Here is a 20902-nt window from a genome sequence, read left to right as displayed (position 1 = left end):
TAAGAAACATACTGATATAGAATATATTCTTTGTTAGTCATTTCAATCCCTTCAGTTTCGTTCAACACTCATGTGTATGCCTAACGTTAGGGTTAGGATACATACATATAGGCATGGGCACAGTAGGTTTTGGCCAGAACCAGAATCAGATTGACAGTTTGTTCTTAAGAGTTGGGATCCAATACCAAATTAAAAAGGTTACCTCAATTTCAATTTCAATTTTAGTTCAACTCTAGTTTAATTTTAATTTGATTTATTCAATTTTATCTAATTTGATTAAATTAGTCAATAAAAAATTTTAAAACTCTTCCAAAAAAATGAAAAATCTTATTTTTATCTGAAATCAGATCACATATTGATCAAAATCAATTTGATACGATTTTAGACAATTATAATTAAATTTAAATTTAACCGATTTTAATTTAATTCTAATCCAACTTTGATCAGGACTGTTCATGTCCAAACCTAGATGAAACCCATGGCTGTATACACATATTCTTTGTGCTCATCAAATTTATTGCAGATGGACAACCACACATTCATAGCAGCTCATATCATATAAGTAGATGAGAAGTGGATTTACACATACAAACAAGAAGCAACAGCAAATAATACAGAGAAGAGAAAGGGTATTGTTGATGTAGAATCCATAAGTATGATCGGAATTTGGGGTGAAAATAAATTCCCAAATTAAAAAGAAATTAATTCAGTAATCATAATTAAACAAACTGATCAAGGTATTTATCAACTGTAGTGTATTTCACTTCAGGATAAAGCTGACAAGCCTCTACTCCGGAAGGAACCTCAATGTCAAAATTTCCCTGCACAAATGCATTGTGGTTGATAGCCAAAATGAAATTAAGTGGAGAAGGAGCCTCTGCAAAAGCACAAACAAAAATCAATATTTCCTGATATACTTCCTAGCCTCAGTTAAACAAGATATTAATTTGTTTTTATTGACCTTGGATGTTCTTAAGCAATTGGTCTTCTGGAATATTGATCTTATCAAGGGTCTTGCCAATTTTCTTCTCCCATAAAGCAACCATGTCGTTGAATGATAAAACATTAGCAGGAGGCCTCATATATAGAATCTTGTTTAAAGTTCTTTGGTCATCCACTGCTTTTATTGTGTAAGTTGCTATATCTTCTTCTGCCAGAAGAATTACTGAAAGGCCAACAATGAATCATCTCCGTCAACAGATCGAGTAGCCCAAGAATTAATCTATAGAACAAATTCTTTACCTCTGGTGTTTCCATCTCCCAAAATGACCACTTTGTCTCTAGGAGGAACTTTAGCATTTAATTGTCCCAAGCTTGCTAAGAAATATTGAGCAAAGCCATTGGAGACAATGAAGGTGTACGGAATCCCCTCAGCCTCCACTGCTCTCCGTATTTTGCGCTTGAGCTCGATGTAGTCTGTAGCAGGCTCTACTACTTGGCTCAGATCAACGTCTCCTCCAAATTCTGATGGAAGGAATCTCTGAAGACACTGAATGTCATTGCACCATTCATCGTTGGCAAGAACTCATGATAAATTCTCTCTTTTTTTTTTTTTTTTTGTTTATTTACTCTTTGGGATTCATTTAGAATGCTATTAACAATATATTGACAAGACAAAGCAATCTGATTATTCAAATTATAGTTAATTACCTTGACATTTCCAGCCTCTTTAATAGCAGAAACAATCTTGTGCTGTTCAGCCATTAGTTCCGCTCCAACAGTGGAGATTACAACGTCCACTTGCTTGATAGCCTTCACCAAACCCTTATGATCATGAACATCTCCCTGTATGTCAAAATGAACCCCAAAGCATGTGAACCAAGAGGATTTTGTGAAAAACAAGATAATCAGAACACAAAATTTAAATGATTTGACAATTATTTGCTTATTCTACAAATATTTATTATTAAGAGAAAATTAACATAACCACTGATCCTAGCTAGCTCACAAATCCCTTTGATCCTATACGACTAGATTGTCAACAGGTCAGTATACACAATTAAAATTTATGCATTAATAAGACAATCAGAAGTTCAGGTAATTACGTAGAGCAAGGTTACTCCATGGCCGTTGAAACTGTTGATGATTTTGGACTTTTCAGGATTATTAGAAACAGTGCTTTCTCTTACTAAAGCAAACGTGGGGTGACCCAGTTTGACACTTGCCTCTACTATGAATTTTCCGATATGCCCTGTCCCTCCAATCACCAAAATCTTGCTTTTCTCAGCCATGGTTTAATTAAGCTCTCAGAGTTAATTAGGTTAGGGCCAACCAAGTGCTTGTTTGGAGTGTCAACCAAATGAAGTTTGTCGATTTGACTTCAGACGGGGGGTTTATTTTTACATCTGCTTCGACGGAGAACAGCCTGTACTGGATAGCTGCCTCATTAATTTCATGATTACTTTATTACCCTAATAAAATAAATTGATTAAGAAATTGTTTTAAGTGCCCCCAACTGCAGAAAATTTTCTTTATCACCCTGATAATTAATTATTAATTTTTTAAAAAAATTATTTCATTTTATTTATTTTTCAAAAAAATTAAAAATACATTAATTATTTTATTTTAATTTTACTTTTATTTATTAATTGTTATCACATTTTAGTATCTATTTTCACGGTTCATCAAAGGGTTCTCAGGCTGCAGATTTTATCCGTTAGCCCCTCGACCCAACAAATCCTACACGGTCATTAGCTACCGTGAGACTTCCAGTCTGATTGATGCTGAATTTTGAAAGTTAAAATTATTTTTTTGGATAAAAATATTATTTTAAATGTTATTGAAAAAATTAATTTAAAAAATTATTTTATTAATTTAATATTTTTATAATTAAAATTAATTAAATTTAATTTTTAATTATTTTTTAATATTTTATAATTAATATATTTTAAAAAAATAATTTTTTTAATAATAATTTCAATAGCAATGCCAAACAAACTCTTAACAAAGTAAAAGTTACTATTTTGAGTCAACTCATAATACAAGAAATTCTATTCAAGTGAACAATCTGTTATTTTTTAATCTGCTCTTATATTAATTTTAGTGTTTTTTTATCTTAATTAAATATAAAAATATTTTAATTAATTATTAATATTATTTTATGAAAAAATATCTAATTTTTTCTTTAATTCTTTCAAAAAAATCCTTAAAAAAATTTATACCGGAATAGAGTAAGTATTTTATTATCATAGACAATAATAGCTCTTAATTTTATAATTATTGATAGCCGCCTGAACAATTTAATGATATTTATCACCCAAATGCAAATGATAGATTAAAAGAATTATTTTGAGTACCCAACAACGTTGACCCGATAAAATAATGCCCCCCATGTGAATGCAGAAATCTATATGTTATTTCCATTATAAAAATGGGTTGTGTTATTTTTGTTTATTTTTATTTATTATATTTAAATTTTTTTTTATTTAAAGTCATTTATTATTTTTAAAAAATTGAGAATATTTATTTATTTTTTAATTTTACTCTTCATATCTATAAAATATTACAATATATATTTATTCCATTGTCTCAGTAAAATAAAGATGAGATGACTTCGCTATACCAACACAGGTAGAAGAGGCCGCACCACTGCACAATAGATGTTATCCATGAGTCTCAACGCATTCAAAAACTAGGAAAGATCTCAGGAGCTCGACGGGGACCAAGCCTAGTCTCTTATAGCCGCTAAGAGACCAGATGCAAACTAGAGGTGTCTCTCCAAAGATACCAAGCCCAAGAACCCAAAGAGCAGAACAAAGCCCACAAAAGCACAGCAGCTTAATACAAAACAACCGTGGCCAAAGCAAAGCCACCCAAACACAAAGAAAATACAGCACAGGTCTGCCATACAACACCCTCTCACTTAACCTCATACCTGTGAAGCTAACAGACAAAGCAAACAAAACAGCCCAACCCGGTGAGGAGAAGGTAAGATCCACAGAATCGATCAAGGAGGAGCCTCCTTGCCCAGTAGGGGCAACAGAAGTCTCTAAGGCAACAAAGATGGCAATTACCCCACAACAAACACAACCAAAAAAAAAAGGAGAATTCTCTCTGTAGAAGGTTAGAAAGAGAGAAGCTCACACTTTTTTTACACAAGTTGAAACTCAAAACGTAGATTTTAAGGTAAGAGTTGCTCAGGACTTTGAAGTGGATCTTTTCTTTTCTTACTGATGTTTATTTATTTTTATTTCTAGGAAGAATTTTTTTTATCAATATTCTAGGAAGAATTATTATGTAATCTTTCAATATTAATATTATTATTATTATTATCCACAAAGCAGTCATTTTATTTTGAGAATTACATTAATTAATCCATACAGTTTAATTCTGTTAAATTAAATGATCCTACTCTCTATATTATTTATCAAAGTCTCTCTTTCTTAAATTTTTCTTGTATTTTCTTGAATGTGCTCTTCAATGTGCTTGTTGATTTTTAATCTTAGGCCTTTTTTTTTATTGTGTTTAATGGAGGAGAGAGCCGTGGATTGAACAGAGAGAGGGGAAGATAAAAATAAAGATTAGAGAGAGAGAGTAGAAAATAGAGAATATAGAGAGAAGTTTCTTTCTTAACTTCATTTTGCTCCATTGGTATCATTTAATTTAATGAAATTAGATTAAGTAAAATAATTCTTAAAATTGAGACACTAACTAATGAATAATTATAATACTTAAAAATTAAATAGTAATTATCCTTTATTTTTATAGTAACAAGCTAACAATACAACTCCTGACCCCAACCAAACGAACCGAAAAGATACATTTGACACAATCACAAGAACAAGAGTACACCGACCAGTGACCACACAAATAAAGGCTGACAGGTAATATCTTATAATCGTGATCTTAAGCAAACTTATCAAGGAATTGATCAATCGTAATGTATTTAACCTCAGGATAAATCTCAGAAGCCTCCACCGCAAAAGAGGCCTCTATCTCAAAGTTTGTAGCATCTCCCTTCACTAAAGCAGAGTGGCAGAGGGCCAAAATTAAATTCATGGGAGGAGGAGCCTCTGCAAAAGCACAAAACAACAATTATTCATTACTTGTAAATTTCAACAATTATCCTTGAACTTATATAGTTGTAATAGTACAGTCTTTTAACTTTAAAATGTAACATAAAACTCCCTAAATTTTTAAATTTTATACAGTAAAATTTCTCTGACTTTCAATGACTGATTTTTCAGTTAAAAACTGATGTAAATAGCTCCCGCATGACACTTAGTCAACATTTCTCTCTTCTCTCTTATGCAAAATCTAAAATTATTTTTTTTATACATGAAAAATTATTATGTCTATAGAGAGAAAAAGGATTCAATTTACACATGGCTTATGAGAGAAAAGAGAAATTTCATGCTGGAACTGTCCAGGTCAGCGTCTAATTGAAAAATTGATAATTGGAGATTAGAAGGATTTTACTGTGCAAAATTTGAAAGTTTATGAGATTTTATGTTATATTTTAAGAGTTGAGGGACTGTAATGTTACAACTAGATAAGTTTAAGGACAATTGTTAAAATTTATCCCTTGTCGATATCCTTAACCTTAATCTCATTAATCAAATATTGAACTATATACATATAATGAATATAGCCTTAACCTTAATCTTATCAATCAAATATTGTACCATATACATATAATGAATATAGATAATCTTTTTGTTTTCTCTTTTCTTGTTCTTTTACCTCCAATGTTCTTGAGCAGTTGGGCTTCTGGAACATAGATCTTTTCCCGGGTCTTGACAATCTTCTTCTCCCATAGGGCAACGATCTCATTGAAGGATAAAATATTAGCTGGGGGTCTCATATACAAGATCTTGTTCAAGGTTCTTGGGTCATCCACTGCCTTTATAGTGTAAGTTGCTATATCTTCCTCTGCGACGAAAATTGCTGAAACAGATAGAAATTGTAAGATTCTATTTCTATGATGATTAGGCAAAATATTTATAAGATTTGAGGATCGAATTTCTGCGTTGAAATATATCACCTTTGGGATTTCCATCTCCCAGGATGACAACCTTGTCTCTAGGAGGAACTTGAGCATTTGGCTGTCCCAAAGTAGGCAAGAAGTATCCAGCGAAGCCATTGGACACAATGTAAGTGTAGGGGATCTCCTCAGCCTCAGTGGCTCTCCGGATCTTAGCCTTGAGCCCGAAAATGCTTGCAGCAGGTTCCACTGCATGGGTTCTATCAACGTCTGTGCCAAATTCTGATGGAACGAATCTCTAAATCCACCCCCAACATTTGTCAGAAATCCAAGTGTATATATAGAAAAAGTTTCTCAAGAATAATTTCATGGAACCAAAAATCATAGGTTCAATAAAAAAAATTAATAATAATAATAATAATAAATAATTAAAAAAAAGCCCTGGTAATCCAAACTGGGTCAGAAGAAAAAATACAAAGATATTATAGCAAATGGGGTTAGGATAATTCACGAATGGAAAACCTTGACATTTCCAGCTTCTTTAATTGCAGCAATAATCTTGACTTGATCAGGCACCTGCAAAGCAGCCACTGTGGAGATCACAACATCCACTTGCGTGATCGCCTTCACCAGGCTCTCATGATCATGGATATCTCCCTATCAAAGTTCACAAATTAATGATGCTAATTAAGAACATAATTAGAAGAAAATTAGTTAGTTTCAGGAACATGCATAGATCAACGTTACTCCAGAGCTCTTGAAACTCTCAATGAGTTTGGACTTTTCAGGATTTGATGAAACCGTGCTTTCTCTTACAAATGCAAAAGTGGGGTGACCCAATTTGGCACTTGCCTCTACTATGAATTTTCCTATATATCCAGTCCCTCCAATCACCAAAATCTTGCTTTTTTCAGCCATGGAAATTTTCTCAATTGGAAGATACAAATATGGTCTCTGTTCGCAGTTGGATTAAATAAAGAAACGGAGTGAAGAAATTCTATGTTTTGGTAATAAACTAATAAAATTTAGTATAAGCAAACATCACCAGGCACCACCTGTCCAAGGATATACATGATTAACACTACATTTGAAAGCGAAAATGCAACTGTAGCCCTAGTGACATCACAAAAACTTCTAACAAGAATTTGATAGTGATATCAGGGATATCACAAACTCAAGTTAGAGGTTTCATGAAAGCTGTCTGCTAACATGCTCTGACAAAGTCTCAAGAAATATTTGAAAAAGAAGGCATTCTTTCAATTATGAGGGAAAAATAATGAAAAACAAAAAAGTAATTGGAGTCGATGGTTTGCTCGAGCAAGTTAGAATTTTTGCCCAGCTGCAGCTGACATCACTACGAGATAAACTCCTTGATTGATATACTAAAGGGTGCACTTGATGAATTCACCAATTTTCCACAGAGAAATCTTTAACTAATCAAGCACTTTACTAGTGAAGTTAAAGTTAAACTGCTGGTAAAACATCAAAGCATGAGCAAGCACAGAGCCATGCATCCATAATCTGAGGGCAAACACAGAGGATTACAGGACATAAGTTTAGAGGGAGAGGAATCAAGAGAAATCTTTGGCTAGACACCATCAATGGCCATCATCCCCTTGTATGCAGATGCCTGTTGTTAGGCTTTTCAGCGATGATATTTGCTTTCAAAAAAAAAAAATCAACAGTCATATCCTGAAAGGACTAGTACATAATTAATTTAGAAAACATAAGAAGTCAATTTTGCAACGAGAATTCACATTATAGCTTTTTTTTTTTTTCCATGGTTTTCCTTTCTACAATAGCTGATCTAGGCACCGACCATCATCGTAAGAGATGTTGGAGCTTCCCACATCTTCATTTATATTATCTATAGGATTAAATTCCATATACCATGACAATTTCCATCTAGTGGAGAGCACAAATCGGCAATTCAACCCAGATGCTTTCAGCCTGCTGCCTGCCAACTTCAATATTTCTGATTCTGATTTTCGCATAACTTGGAAAGAAAAAGCAATCAGTCAAAGTGATACACTTGTTAGAATACAACTGTCATATTTGTATTAAGCTGTCATTGACCCAATATTCTGTCATTGACCCAATATTACAGACCTTGATTTAGGTTAGGCTTTAATCTAGGCTTTATTTTTACTACCAACCTTCTTTCTTTTCTTAGCTCAATTATACTTGTATATATAGAACCTTGTAAATTTTGTAATATATAGATTCAGAAATACAAAATTCTATCTTTTCTCATGGTATCAGAGCTGTTTGACTTGATGGATTTTTGTCTTGTTATTCCATCCCTGATTCAATAGTCTTTATTCACAGCACTCATTTCACTTTGGTCTTTTCTCATTTTGTTTGGTCTATCACAATTTCTGTGTGTAGACAATTTTTTTTAATGGAGAAGTTCGATGTATCACAGCCTATTGGCATCATTTTAAATGGATCCAATTACGTCCTTTGGTCCTAAGAAATGTCTAGCTTTCTCAAAGGCAGAAAATTATGGCGTTATGTCACCGATAATGTCACTAAACCCACTAAGATCACAGATGAAAATGAATCCAAATATGTTGAACGTCTTGAGGAATGTGATTGTAAGAATTATCAAATTCTTACTTGGCTACTCAACACCTGTGCTCCATCCATCAAACTCCAATTTGGCCGATTTGATACTGCCAAAGAAGTTTGGGACTTGTTAATCAAGTGATACTCCACTTCGAATGCTATTCATCGATTGCAAATTTATGGTACTCTCAATTGCATGCATCAAAAACCAGGTCAGTCCATTAATGATTTTTTGTCTAAAATGACTGCTTTATGGGACCAATTGTCATTATCGAAACCACTATGGCATGACATTCGTGATGCTGAACTTTATGCTAAAGAAAGAGATGAATTTCGGGTTTATCAATTTACCTTGGCTTTAAATTATGAATTTGAGTCAGTCAGATCCTCTCTGTTACATAGGGATCATTTTCCCAAACTTGAGATTGTGGTTACAGAATTATTATCTAAAGAAGCTCGTCTTGCTACCTTGAAATCTCAACAGTCTATCATCACTACTGACACATGTTAGCCACTCCAGCATCTTCTCAATCGCAAAATAAAGTGACTTGCAGGTATTGTCACAAACCAGGACATCACATTTCTAATTGCTTCAGGTTGCAATCCAAGCAGGGAATTAGACGAAATAATGAATCCAAATTTAAGTCTGGTAAGGCTCCTACCCATACTACTGCTGCTGCCACTGAAAGTTGGTCTTCTAGTGACACATCTACCTTAGATGAGCTTCTTAACTAGATAAATATTGATACTTTAAAACAAGCTTTAGCCCATTCCATCACTGGAGTTTCCACCTCTTCTGCATTATCAATCACCCCAGGTACATATTCTTCTTGGTTCTTTGACTCTGCTTATTATAACCATAAGACAGCTGACTCACATCTTTTCAAAACCAAAAATTCCATATCTCATTCTTCTGTTATTCATACTGCCGATAACTCATGCTTGTTTGTTAGTCATGTTGGAAATATTTCTACATCAACTTTGTCCTTACCTAATACCTTTCTTGTTCCTAAACTTTCACTCAATCTTATTTCTATTGGACAATTATGTGATCTTGGTCTTGATTTACATTTTTCTTGTCATGGTTGTTATGTGCAAGATCCACAGATAGGACAGATCCTTGGGACCGGCCGTAAAGTTGATCGTTTGTTTGAATTGTCATATATTCACCTTCCTTCACAAACCACATCTATACTTATCTCTTTATCTCAATGTGCTACCTCCGTGTCTTCTTCTACTTGGCATTCATGACTTGGGCATGTTTTTCCTTCTAGACTAAAATCTTTATGTTCTAGTGGTCTTTTAGGAAATATTAAGTATGAGAATTTTGATTCCTCTTCATGTGAACTTGGTAAGCATCATGCTTTACCCTTTAATAATAGTGATTCTATTTCCTCTTCAATCTTTGATCTTGTGCATACTGATATCTGGGGTCCATCTCTAGTTGCCACCATAGGTGGTGCCACTTATTTTGTGATATTTGTGGATGATTACTCTAGATTTACTTGGATTTACTTTATGAAAAATCATTTTCAATTGTCTCAAATTTATTCTAATTTTACTGCTTATGTTCAAACTCAATTCTCTTGTACCATTAAAACTCTTCGAACAGATAATGCCATGGAATATAAAGATACTGGCTTTCTCAATCTTCTCTCTCAACATGGCACTACTGTTCATCGATTTTGTCTAGGTACCTCTCAACAAAATGGTCATGCAGAACGAAAACACAAACACATTCTTGACACTGTACGTACCCTTTTAATTTCTTCCTCTTATCCTGAACGGTTTTGGGGAGAAGCTGCTCTTACAGCTGTCTACATCATTAATCGCGTTCCTTCTGCAATAATTGGTAATCAAACACCTTATGAACGTTTGTATGGTATCTCTCCTAATTACAGTCTTCTTCGTGTTTTTGGGTGTGCTTGCTTTGTTTTTCTTCAACCACATGAATGTTCAAAATTAGAACCTCATGCACGGTTATGTTGTTTTTTGGGTTATGGCATTGAGTATAAAGGTTATCGATGTTGGGATCCTATTTCTAAACGTCTTCGTATCTCTCGTCATGTTACCTTTTGGGAATATAAAATGTTTTCCACATTGTCTGAGTTTCAGTGTCCAGACAATAGTTCCCCTTTCTTCACTAATTTGTCTGTGGAGTTATTTCCTGATACATCTTCTCCTCTCAATGACAATGCAACTCCTTCTCCTAACATCTTTAATGCAGGACAAACAGATGATCAACCTATGGTGATGTCTGAGAGATCTAGTACATCTGTGAATTCTGTCTCCCCACCCACTGTTTCTACTCCTTCTGATATTGTACCTTCTAGAGTACGTCGTCCACCATCTTATCTTCATGATTATCACTGCTATTCTGTTATAGTTTCTATAGAAAAAGATGATTCTCCTTAATTTCAACTAATCTGTACATGGATATATATATATATATATATATATATATATATATACACAATTGATTCTTATAATTGTATTCTACTAATTATGAAGAAATCCTAAATAAGAAATTCTGAATAGGAATACAGAATACAGAATATACAGAGAAATAATATAGTGATTGACTTTCCATAACACTCCCCCTCAAGTTGGAGCATAGATGTTAATCATACCCAACTTGTTACAAATGTAGTCAATCCTAGCTCCATGCAGAGCTTTTGTGAAAATATCTCCTAATTGCCCTCCAGTTTTGATGTGTCCTGTTGAGATGATTTGTTGTTGAATCTTTTCACAAACAAAGTGACAATCAATCTCAATATGTTTGATCCACTCATGAAACACTAGATTAGAAGCAATATGGAGAACAGCTTGATTATCACACCACAATTTCGTAGGCAGAGAGGTCTTAAAACTTATCTCATCTAGTAATTGAAGTATCCACATTACCTTACATACTAATTGTGACATTGCTCTGTATTCGGATTCAGCACTAGATCGAGAAACTACACTCTACTTCTTGCTTCTCCAAGACACCAAATTTCCTCCAACAAAAATGCAATATCCAATAGTTGACCTCCAGTCAACCTTAGATCCAGCCCAGTCGGCATCTGAAAAACATTCAACATTCAAATACCCATGATTACCATATAACAAACCTCTTCCTGGAGCACCCTTCAAATAATACAAGATTTGTCCCAAGGCTTCCTAATGAGCAACAGTTGGAGAAGACATAAACTGACTTACCACACTAACGGCATAAGCAATGTCAGGATGAGTGACCGTAAGGTAGTTCAATTTTCCTACCAATCTCCTGTATCTCTCTAAATCTTCAAATAACTCACTATCCCCTGCTAACAGTTGCAAATTTGGAGTCATTAGTGTACTATAAGGCTTAGCACCTAATTTTCCTATCTCTGTCAATAGATCGAGGACATATTTTCTTTGAGATAAGAAAATATCCTTCTTACTTCTCATAACTTCAATACCCAAGAAATACTTTAATAATCCCAAGTCTTTGGTCTGAAACTGAGTTTGCAGGAAGGTTTTAAGAGATGAAATACCTGCAAAGTCACTCCCAGTGATGACAATGTCATCCACATAGACTACCAGGAGAATTAGACCAGCTTCAGATTGCCTATAAAATACTGAGTGATCACACTTACTCTTTTGCATACCAAATTCCTGTACTGCTTCACTGAATCTCCTAAATCAAGCCCTAGGACTTTGTTTCAACCCATAAAGAGACATCCGAAGCCTACAAACTTTACCCAACTCTCTCTGAGCAACAAATCCAGGTGATTGCTCCATATACACCTCCTCCTGAAGATCACCATGAAGGAATACATTCTTGATATCCAATTGGTGCAGGGGCCAATCATATGTAGCTGCTAAAGAGATAAACAAGCGAACAGAAGTAAGTTTAGCTACAGGAGAAAAAGTGTCAGAGTAATCAACCCCATATGTCTGAGCATATTCTTTTGCTACAAGGCGTGCTTTTAACTTAGCCACAGAACTATCAGGATTTACCTTTACTATAAATACCTATTTACAACCAATAGCTTTCTTACCAGTGGGCAAAGGCAACAGTTCCCATGTACCATTAGCATCTAAAGCCTCCATTTCCTCTTTCACAGCAGCACATGAGCTAGGATGAGACAGTGCCTCACCAACAGTATTAGGGATAGGAACAGAGTCTAAAGAAGTAACAAAACACCGAGAATAAAAAGACAATTGATTATAAGAAACAAAAGAACAAATAGGGTAAGTACATGAACGTTTACCTTTACGAAGAGCAATGGGTAAGTCTAGATCAGAATCATGATCAGTGTGAGGTACAGGATCTCCCAATGAAGTAGCTGGTGGAGGATCTGAGTCAGGAATCTCCAATCTCCTGGAATAAACATGAACAACGGGAGATCGAGTAGGTCTAGAGACAGAAGGAACAGGCTGTGGGAGAGGATTAGACATTGGTTGGACAGTATATATTAAGAGATCATCGTCCTCCCCCTAACTCTCATACACAGATGATTGAGAAAAAAAATAGAGTGGACTAAAAAAATGTGACATCTACAGAAACAAGATAACAATTAAGAGTAGGAGAGAAACAGCGGTATCCTTTTTGGAGCCAGGAGTACCCAAAGAAGACATATTTAAGAGACTTTGGATCCAATTTAGTAACCTGTGAACAAACATCACGCACAAAATAGGTACAACAAAAAATATGGGATTCAACCGGGAATAAAGATTTTGTAGGAAATAAAGCAATATAAGGAATATCCCCATTAAGGATAGAAGACGGCATACGATTGATCAAAAAACATGCCATGGAAACTACATCCGCCCAAAAGTGTTGAGGAACTTTCATCTGAAAAAGAAGAGCACAAGTTACCTCAAGAAGATGCCAATTTTTTCTTTCGGCCACGCCATTTTGTGATGGGGTATCCACACAGAAAGACTGATAAAGAATGCCATTTTGTATCATATAAGACTGAAATTGTGCTGAAAAATATTCTTTGGCATTGTCACTTCTTAATATGCGCACAGAAATATTAAATTGAGTTTTGATTTCATTACAAAAGGCAAAAAAGATAGAAAATAACTCAGAACGATTCTTCATTAAATATAATCAGGTAAAATGAGAGTAATCATCAATAAAAGTAACAAAATAACGAAATCCAGTTTTAGAAGTAACAGAACAAGGACCCCAAACATCAGAATGAACTAACTCAAAAGGGGATGAAGCCCGTTTATTGACTCTAGACACAGAAGGCAAACGATGATGTTTTACAAATTGACACGACTCACATTCTAGTACTGATAAAGACTGAAATTGAGGACACAGCTTCTTCATGGTAGACAAAGAATGATGGCTCAATCTACAATGAGCTTCAAGAGGTGTTAAGATACTGAAGCAAACAAGCGACCGTGGTACATGATTTTTCAGAATGTAGAGACCTTCTGACTCACGTCCTCTACCAATAATCTATTTCGTCGTAAGATCCTGAAACAAACACTGGTCAGGAAAAAAAGAAACAGAACAATTTAATGTACGAGTAAGTTTACTAACAGAAAGTAGATTAAAAGAGAATTTTGGTAGACACAAAATAGATGATAAAGAAATTGACGAAGTCGTATTCGTAGTTCCAAAACTCATGACACAAGAAATAGAACTATCAGCTAAAATAACAGTAAAGGAAGTGAGATTAGACTGAAAAGCAGATAGAAGACTAGAATTACCTGTCATGTGATCTGTCGCACCAGAATCAATAACCCATTTGGATAAGGAAGATACAAGGCATGTAGTGGATTTATCTGACTCAGCGATCGCAGTGATAGGTAGGAGAGAGCAGTTTTCAGTTTAAACTGAAAAATCGAACCGAACCGATTCAATTCGATTCAATCGGTTTGGTTTTAAAATTTAATCGGTTCAGTTCAGTTTATAATTTTAATAATTTCAATTAATCAGTTCAGTTCGGTTCTCATAAAAAATAAAAATAAAAACTGAACCGAACCGAAATTATTAATATATATAGGAAATCAAAGAAAATCGAACCAAATTGAATCGAACCGAACTGAAATCAAAGAAAACCAAACCGAACCTTAAGATTTTTGAGTTTTGATTTCTATTTTTTTTTGTTTTTATGTTTTATTATTTAGATTTAATGTTAAAAATATAAAATTTTATAAATTTTGATTTGATCGGTCTAAAATCAAACTGAACCAATAATATCGGTTTGATTCGGTTCGATTTTCTCTTATTAATCGGTTTGATTCAGTTTTTAAAATTTTTTATTTTCGATTTTTGATTTTATCGGTTTGGTTTGGTTCAAAACCGAACCGACCGTTTATACACCCCTAGTGACAGGGGAACTGGTAGGCTTTAGAGATGTCTGATACTGGAAAAACTGTGCAAAATCCTCTGCAGATACCAAAATAGTTTTCTTAGAGGAAGATACTGTAGAATCTTCTGCTGCCATATTTGCCATCTGTGATCGTTGATTTTTCTCTAAAGTTGCGGACAATTATATTTTGCATGGTCAGGCTTATAGCAATAATAACAAATGACTCCTCTTGAGTCCTGATTAGAATTAGCCTCTCCATTACGCTGATTACTTCTGTTGCCTGTAATTCCTTCTCTACTTTCTCTTCTATTACCCTGTTGTCCATTTGGATTACTGCTAAAAAGAGCAATACTGGTAGGCTGTGAAGATTGGGTACTCTTTATACGAAGGACCCGTGTGAACGTTTCATGCAAATAGGAAATCTCAGAACTGGAAAGAATCTGAGATTTAGCAGTCTCATACTCTGAAGAAAGGCCTGCAAGAAAACTCATAATAGCCAGTTGCTCCCGTTGGGCCTGCTGAACTTTCACATCAGGACTAAAAGGCAACAATACATTAAGTTCCTCATATACCTGTTTAAAATCCATAAAATAAGCCGTGAGAGACTTATCCTCTTTCTCAGCACGGTAGAATGCCTTACAAACATCATAAATACGGGAGATATTCCCTTTACCAGAATACAGAAAATCTAAGTAATCCATCAATTCCTTGACAAATTCATAGTGATTAATTAAACTAATCACCTCACTATGAGTCGAGTTCTAAAGCTGCAAAAACAACCGAGCATCCTCCCTTAGCCAAGTTTGTTGTGTATCATCAGTAGGTGGATCTTTAGTAAGGAGATCATCCTTATCAATGCTACGCAAATAGACCCTAACAGTCTTACTCCACTTCAGTTAATTTGAACCATTAAGTTTGTATTTCGTGATCTTAGTCATCACCGGAATCACATCAGAAATAACATTCTTATTGTCTACCATTTGTTGAGACAAAGAAAACTAATCGAAATGCTAATGCAAAGTGCTTACAATAGCAAAATAACCCAAAATCACAAATCAAGCAAATATCGAAATAGGATCTGAGAGCCAAACCTCAGAAGTCCTTCAATGGTGTACTGGATCAGACAATAGCACACAGTGGTGGAATGAGGGGGTTGAGGCGACGCTAGCGATGTTGATCATAGTCGAAATGGCCAGTCGGCGGCCAAGGTCTCTTCTGAGCTGGGTGGTGAGAACAAATAGTCACCCTAGATAGATGACCTGCTCTAATACCATGTAGAAAGAGATGATTCTCCTTAATTTCAATTAATCTGTACATGGATATATATATATATATATATATATATATACACAATTGATTCCTATAATTGTGTTATACTAATTAGAAAGAAATCCTACATAAAAAATTCTAAATAGGAATACAAAATACAGAATATACAGAGAAATAATATAGTGATTGACTTTCCATAATAGTTTCTTTGCATGAACCTTCTTCTTATAAGGAAGTCAATACTAATCCTCTTTGGCAACAAGCAATGCAAGAAGAATTGCAGGCCTTAATAAAGACTTCCACTTGGAACTTGGTTGATTTAACGCCTGGTAAAATTGCTATAGGATGCAAATGGATTTATAAAATCAAAACCCGAGTACATGGTTTAGTAGAACGTTACAAAGCACTATTAGTAACAAAAGGCTTTACTTAGGAGTATGGTATTGACTACGAAGAGACTTTTGCTCCGGTAGCTCGTCTCACATCTATTCATAGCCTCATCGCTATTGCAGCTGTGCATAAATGGACACTCTTTCAGATGGACATGAAAAATGCCTTTCTCAATGGGGATCTTTCTGAGGAAGTTTACATGCAACCTCCACCTAGTTATGATCATCCACCTGGGAAAGTTTGCCATCTTCAAAAGGCTTTATATGGACTTAAACAAGCCTTTAGAGCATGGTTTGCAAAACTCAGCTCTACAATCAGCAAATTGGGTTTCTCTTCTAGCTCTTTTGATAGTGCTATTTTTATTCGCAAGACTTATAAGGGATATACACTTTTGTTATTATATGTGGATGATATGATTATCACAGGTGATGATTTGCAGGGTGTTAAAGAGGTGCAAAATTTTCTTTATACTCAGTTTGAAATGAAAGACCTTGGTCGTTTGAGTTATTTTCTTGGGTTAGAAGTCTCTTATGACAGCAAAGGCTATTATTTGTCTCAGGCTAAATATGCCATTGATCTTCTATGTCGAGCAGGTTTGACAGATAATAAAACTGCTAATACTCCTCTTGAGACAAATGTGAAACTTTCTCCTACGGATGGAACAATTTTGAAGGATCCAACACTCTACAGGCAGTTGGTTGGGAGTCTTATTTATCTCACTGCCACTCGACCAGACATAGCATATGCAGTTTGTAACGGCCCGGCCCACTAGTGATATTGTCCGCTCTGGGCTGAAGCCCTCACGGTTTTAAAACGCGTCAATAGGGGGTTACGAACTGTCAACTTATAAACTCAGCATTTCTCCCGTGTTTTGTCTATGTGGGATTTGCCTAGGGTGTTACAATCCACCCCCCTTATGGGACTCAGCGTCCTCGCTGAGGTTTGCCCCACCATCATTCAAGGTTGCACGCGGAGCAGCTCTGATACCACAAATGTAACAGCCCAGCCCACTAGTGATATTGTCGGCTCTGGGCCGAAGCCCTCACGGTTTTAAAACACGTCAATAGGGGGTTACGAACTGTCAACTTATAAACTCAATATTTCTCTCGTGTTTTGTCGATGTGGGATTTGCCTAGGGTGTTACACAGTTTATATTGTTAGCCAATTCATGGCTGCTCCTTGCACTTCTCACTTTACTATTGTTCTTCGTATCCTTCGATACATCAAAGGTACATTGTTCCATGGTCTTCATTTTTCTGCTCAATCATCACTTGAACTAAAAGCATATTCTGATGCTGACTGGGCTGGAGATCCTACCGATAGAAGATCTACAACTAGCTATTGTTTCTTTCTAGGAGATTCGCTTATATCTTGGTGTAGTAAGAAGCAAACAATAGTTTCTCAATCTAGTACGGAAGTAGAGTACAGGGTACTAACTGACACTACTTCTGAACTTCTCTGGTTAAGATGGTTATTACAGAATATGGGTGTCTCTCAATCTAATGCTACAACAAACATCTATTGTGACAATAAAAGTGCCATCCAAATTGCCCACAATGATGTTTTTCATGAACGAACTAAACACATTGAGATTGATTGTCATTTTGTTCGTCATCACCTTGTGAGTGGTAAGCTTTGTCTCATTTCGGTTCCTTCTGCTGATCAGAAGGCAGATATCTTCACCAAAGCTCATCCACCTAGGCCATCCAAATTGTCAGCCAAATTGGCAATCAAAGTGTCATCCCATGCTACAACAAACATCTATTGTGACAATCAAAGTGCCATCCAAATTGCCCACAATGATGTTTTTCATGAATGAACTAAACACATTGAGATTGATTGTCATTTTGTTCGTCATCACCTCGTGAGTGGCAAGCTTTGTCTCATTTCGGTTCCTTCTGCTGATCAGACGGCAGATATCTTCACCAAAGCTCATCCACCTGGGCAATTTCACAACTTATCTTGCAAACTCAATTTAGCAAATACTTTGCCTACTTGAGTTTGAGGGGGCATGTTAGAATTCAACTGTCATATTTGTATTAAGTTGTCATTGACCCAATATTATGTCATTAACCCAATATTACGGACCTTGATTTAGGCTTTAATCTAGGCTTTATTTTTGCTACCAACCTTCTTTCTTTTCTTAGCTCAATTATACTTGTATATATAGAACTCTATAAATCTTGTAATACATAGATTCAGAAATACAAAATTCTTTCTTTTCTCAAAACTGAAGATAAATACAATAAAATTGCCCAATAATTAACAGGAAAATATATGAATCAAAACATCGAGTACTTCTGGGTATACTTGAGAGTCCAACAATGACTTGCCAGGTTTTCTCATGTTGAGTTTATCAGAAGGTCATTTGCCATCCGTTGTGTCGTCTCATCTAATTAGATAAAGGGAAAAAAGAACAGAACTGGTTACACCCACGAGAGTAGTTTGAACAAAATAAATAAATAAAGCTTCTCAAAGTTGAATTCTTGTGAAAGAACTACAACTACAATGGTTAAGCTAATTTGAAAGAGGTCAGAAAGCTAAATGATAATCACATTACTTACAATTTGAGAAAACCATTATAAGTAATGATAATCATATTCATGGTTCTACAAACTCACACAGCTTTAAGACTCTAATTACACTCGGAATTATTGAGGAAAGCACTGTACATTATGATAATAAAATCATGGCTCCATAATTTTTTGCGTCTCTAGATGGAAAATAATGCTTTTGCAAACTTAGTACAGTGTGTAGCTGTTGTGGACGCCTTTGTGGTCAGCACTACTGCAGACGTGGACGTGGGACCAGCAGTACCAGGAAAATTTGATTGCGGCATAATTCTTTGGGATCAGTATCTTTTTTTTTATTTCAGTTGCTATTTTTCTATGCATAAATTGAGGGATTAGCTTCGGTAACTAATTTTCTTAATATTAGTAATTTCCTTTGTATTAGGAAGACTTTATTTCCTGTTTAGTAGGAACTTATCTATGGGATCCTTTTTTGCCGTGTAAGCCTATATAACTGGCTGAGTAATATGAAATAAAATAAGTAAAATTATCTTGATTGTCCTATGAGGTTTGAGACTCTCTCTTAATGAGTCTTGAGGTTTTGAGGTCCCTCCGACGAATCTTACTTTTTTGTCACCATAGGTCCATCAAGAGGGAGAAATAGCAACAAGGAAAAGGCTATAGGTTCTGAAATAGACTTCGCAGTTCATCGCTCCTTGATTCGTGAATGTAAAAGGAGCTGGTGTGTTTCCCTTAGAATAACGGAAATTGGAACATAAAAATGATGTGATACTCAAACATAGAGCTAGTCTAACTGTTCTTATTAATATACACCCGAGCATTTAACGTGGTAGTAGATTAATTTAAAGAGATGTTGAAAGAGAAGGTGGTAAAATAGCAATTACAATGCAATACCAAGGAACAAGAAGTAACGGCCAATACAAACCATGCAAAGAGAAGGCAAGTGATTTTAACAAAAAAGGTTACATAGTCAATGTAAACCATGCAATGCTCAATGCTAAATGGAAGAGAATTCATGTGAAAATCTTGTCCACCTGTGTTTCTTCAAGTTCTCGGGACCAGGTTCTGTTCCACTTCTTTTTCTATCCTTTTTATTACTTCCATCCTTGTGATGCTTGTGCTTGTTATGATCCTTGTCTTTGTGCATTTTGTGCTTCATTTCCTTTATCATTTGTGGACTTGCTCCTTGACTTCATTACTGCAGTAGGGATCCCTCCATCTGCCTGTTAAGATGAGACCAAAGGAACAACCAGAAGAGTCTGTTTGCAAGAATGAAAATCCTGTCGCTGTAAACTTGTAACCCTCCCAATCAAATTTAGAAATCACAACTAAAACATGAAGCATAGTATTTATCACACTAATTTAAGCCAACAAAAAACATATGCAAAACTTAATCAATAGGATTAAAATTTTAATATGCTGCCTTTTTGAAATAAATTCCCACTGTGATGGCTTAAATACACGCCAGTTCTTCCAGCAATCATGCTTAAAAAAACATACAAGTTTTGACTTTTAATTGAAGAAAAACAGAAACCTATTCACAAAGCACATATTGCAAAGGTAACGACAACCTGCAGAATACTTCATGCTAAGGCCAAAGCTTGTACTCATTTATCATTATGAAATCAACAGCACCACCAAGCTCCCTTGCATTGTTCCAGATAGAGCCTTGCAAAAAAATGAACATCATTTTTTTTTCTTTTAAATGAAAAGAAATGAAATTTAAAAGGAAAAAAAATTGCAATAGCAAGGGCCATTTCAAATTATCAGGTCAAATGCCTAAATGTCAAGTAAAAGGCTTCTTGGATTTTAAATATTTGAGTTATTGCCTTCTCAAGGCTCCCCCAAGAGATCATCTCAAGATCAAAAGGTTAAATGAAGCTCTGATTGCTATATCACTGCGTTTAACCTCACGAAACACT

General features: G+C 35.1%; 3 protein-coding genes and 1 long non-coding RNA gene across 5 annotated transcripts; 2 read left to right on the top strand and 2 right to left on the bottom strand.

Annotated features, from left to right (window-relative positions):
* Positions 1-508: 508 nt before the first annotated feature.
* On the bottom strand, positions 509-2266 carry LOC110649022 (isoflavone reductase-like protein). 2 transcript variants are annotated; one of them, XM_058140349.1, is made up of 5 exons: positions 2046-2266; positions 1651-1785; positions 1243-1489; positions 962-1165; positions 509-877 (listed from the first exon to the last, which is right to left on the bottom strand). In XM_058140349.1, exons 1-5 carry the CDS (start codon positions 2229-2231, stop codon positions 720-722), a joined length of 930 nt encoding a protein of 309 aa, XP_057996332.1. In that variant the 5' UTR covers positions 2232-2266; the 3' UTR covers positions 509-719. The 2 variants fall into 2 exon arrangements, with proteins under 2 accessions (XP_057996332.1, XP_021659108.2); XM_021803416.2 differs by having other exon boundaries at positions 512-877; positions 1243-1480.
* Positions 2267-3731: 1465 nt separating this feature from the next.
* Positions 3732-6131, top strand: LOC131175803 (uncharacterized). The gene is made up of 3 exons (XR_009145988.1): positions 3732-4125; positions 5759-5851; positions 6006-6131. It is a non-coding gene; the product is annotated as an uncharacterized LOC131175803 (long non-coding RNA).
* On the bottom strand, positions 4509-7668 carry LOC110649023 (phenylcoumaran benzylic ether reductase Betv6-like). The gene is made up of 5 exons (XM_058140351.1): positions 6652-7668; positions 6446-6576; positions 5984-6221; positions 5683-5886; positions 4509-5012 (listed from the first exon to the last, which is right to left on the bottom strand). The coding sequence occupies exons 1-5, from the start codon at positions 6839-6841 to the stop codon at positions 4846-4848; spliced, it is 930 nt and encodes a 309-aa protein (XP_057996334.1). The 5' UTR covers positions 6842-7668; the 3' UTR covers positions 4509-4845.
* An 8929-nt stretch (positions 7669-16597) lies between these two features.
* On the top strand, positions 16598-18268 carry LOC110673703 (uncharacterized mitochondrial protein AtMg00810-like). Its single transcript, XM_058140574.1, has 2 exons — positions 16598-17201; positions 17598-18268. Exons 1-2 carry the CDS (start codon positions 16598-16600, stop codon positions 18266-18268), a joined length of 1275 nt encoding a protein of 424 aa, XP_057996557.1.
* Positions 18269-20902: the final 2634 nt, after the last annotated feature.

This window comes from Hevea brasiliensis, chromosome 18, assembly GCF_030052815.1.
Source record: "Hevea brasiliensis isolate MT/VB/25A 57/8 chromosome 18, ASM3005281v1, whole genome shotgun sequence".
NCBI classification, from domain to species: Eukaryota; Viridiplantae; Streptophyta; class Magnoliopsida; order Malpighiales; family Euphorbiaceae; genus Hevea; species Hevea brasiliensis.
The sequence above is the reverse complement of the archived record's forward strand: the minus strand, read 5'-3'. Positions and strand labels throughout refer to the sequence as shown.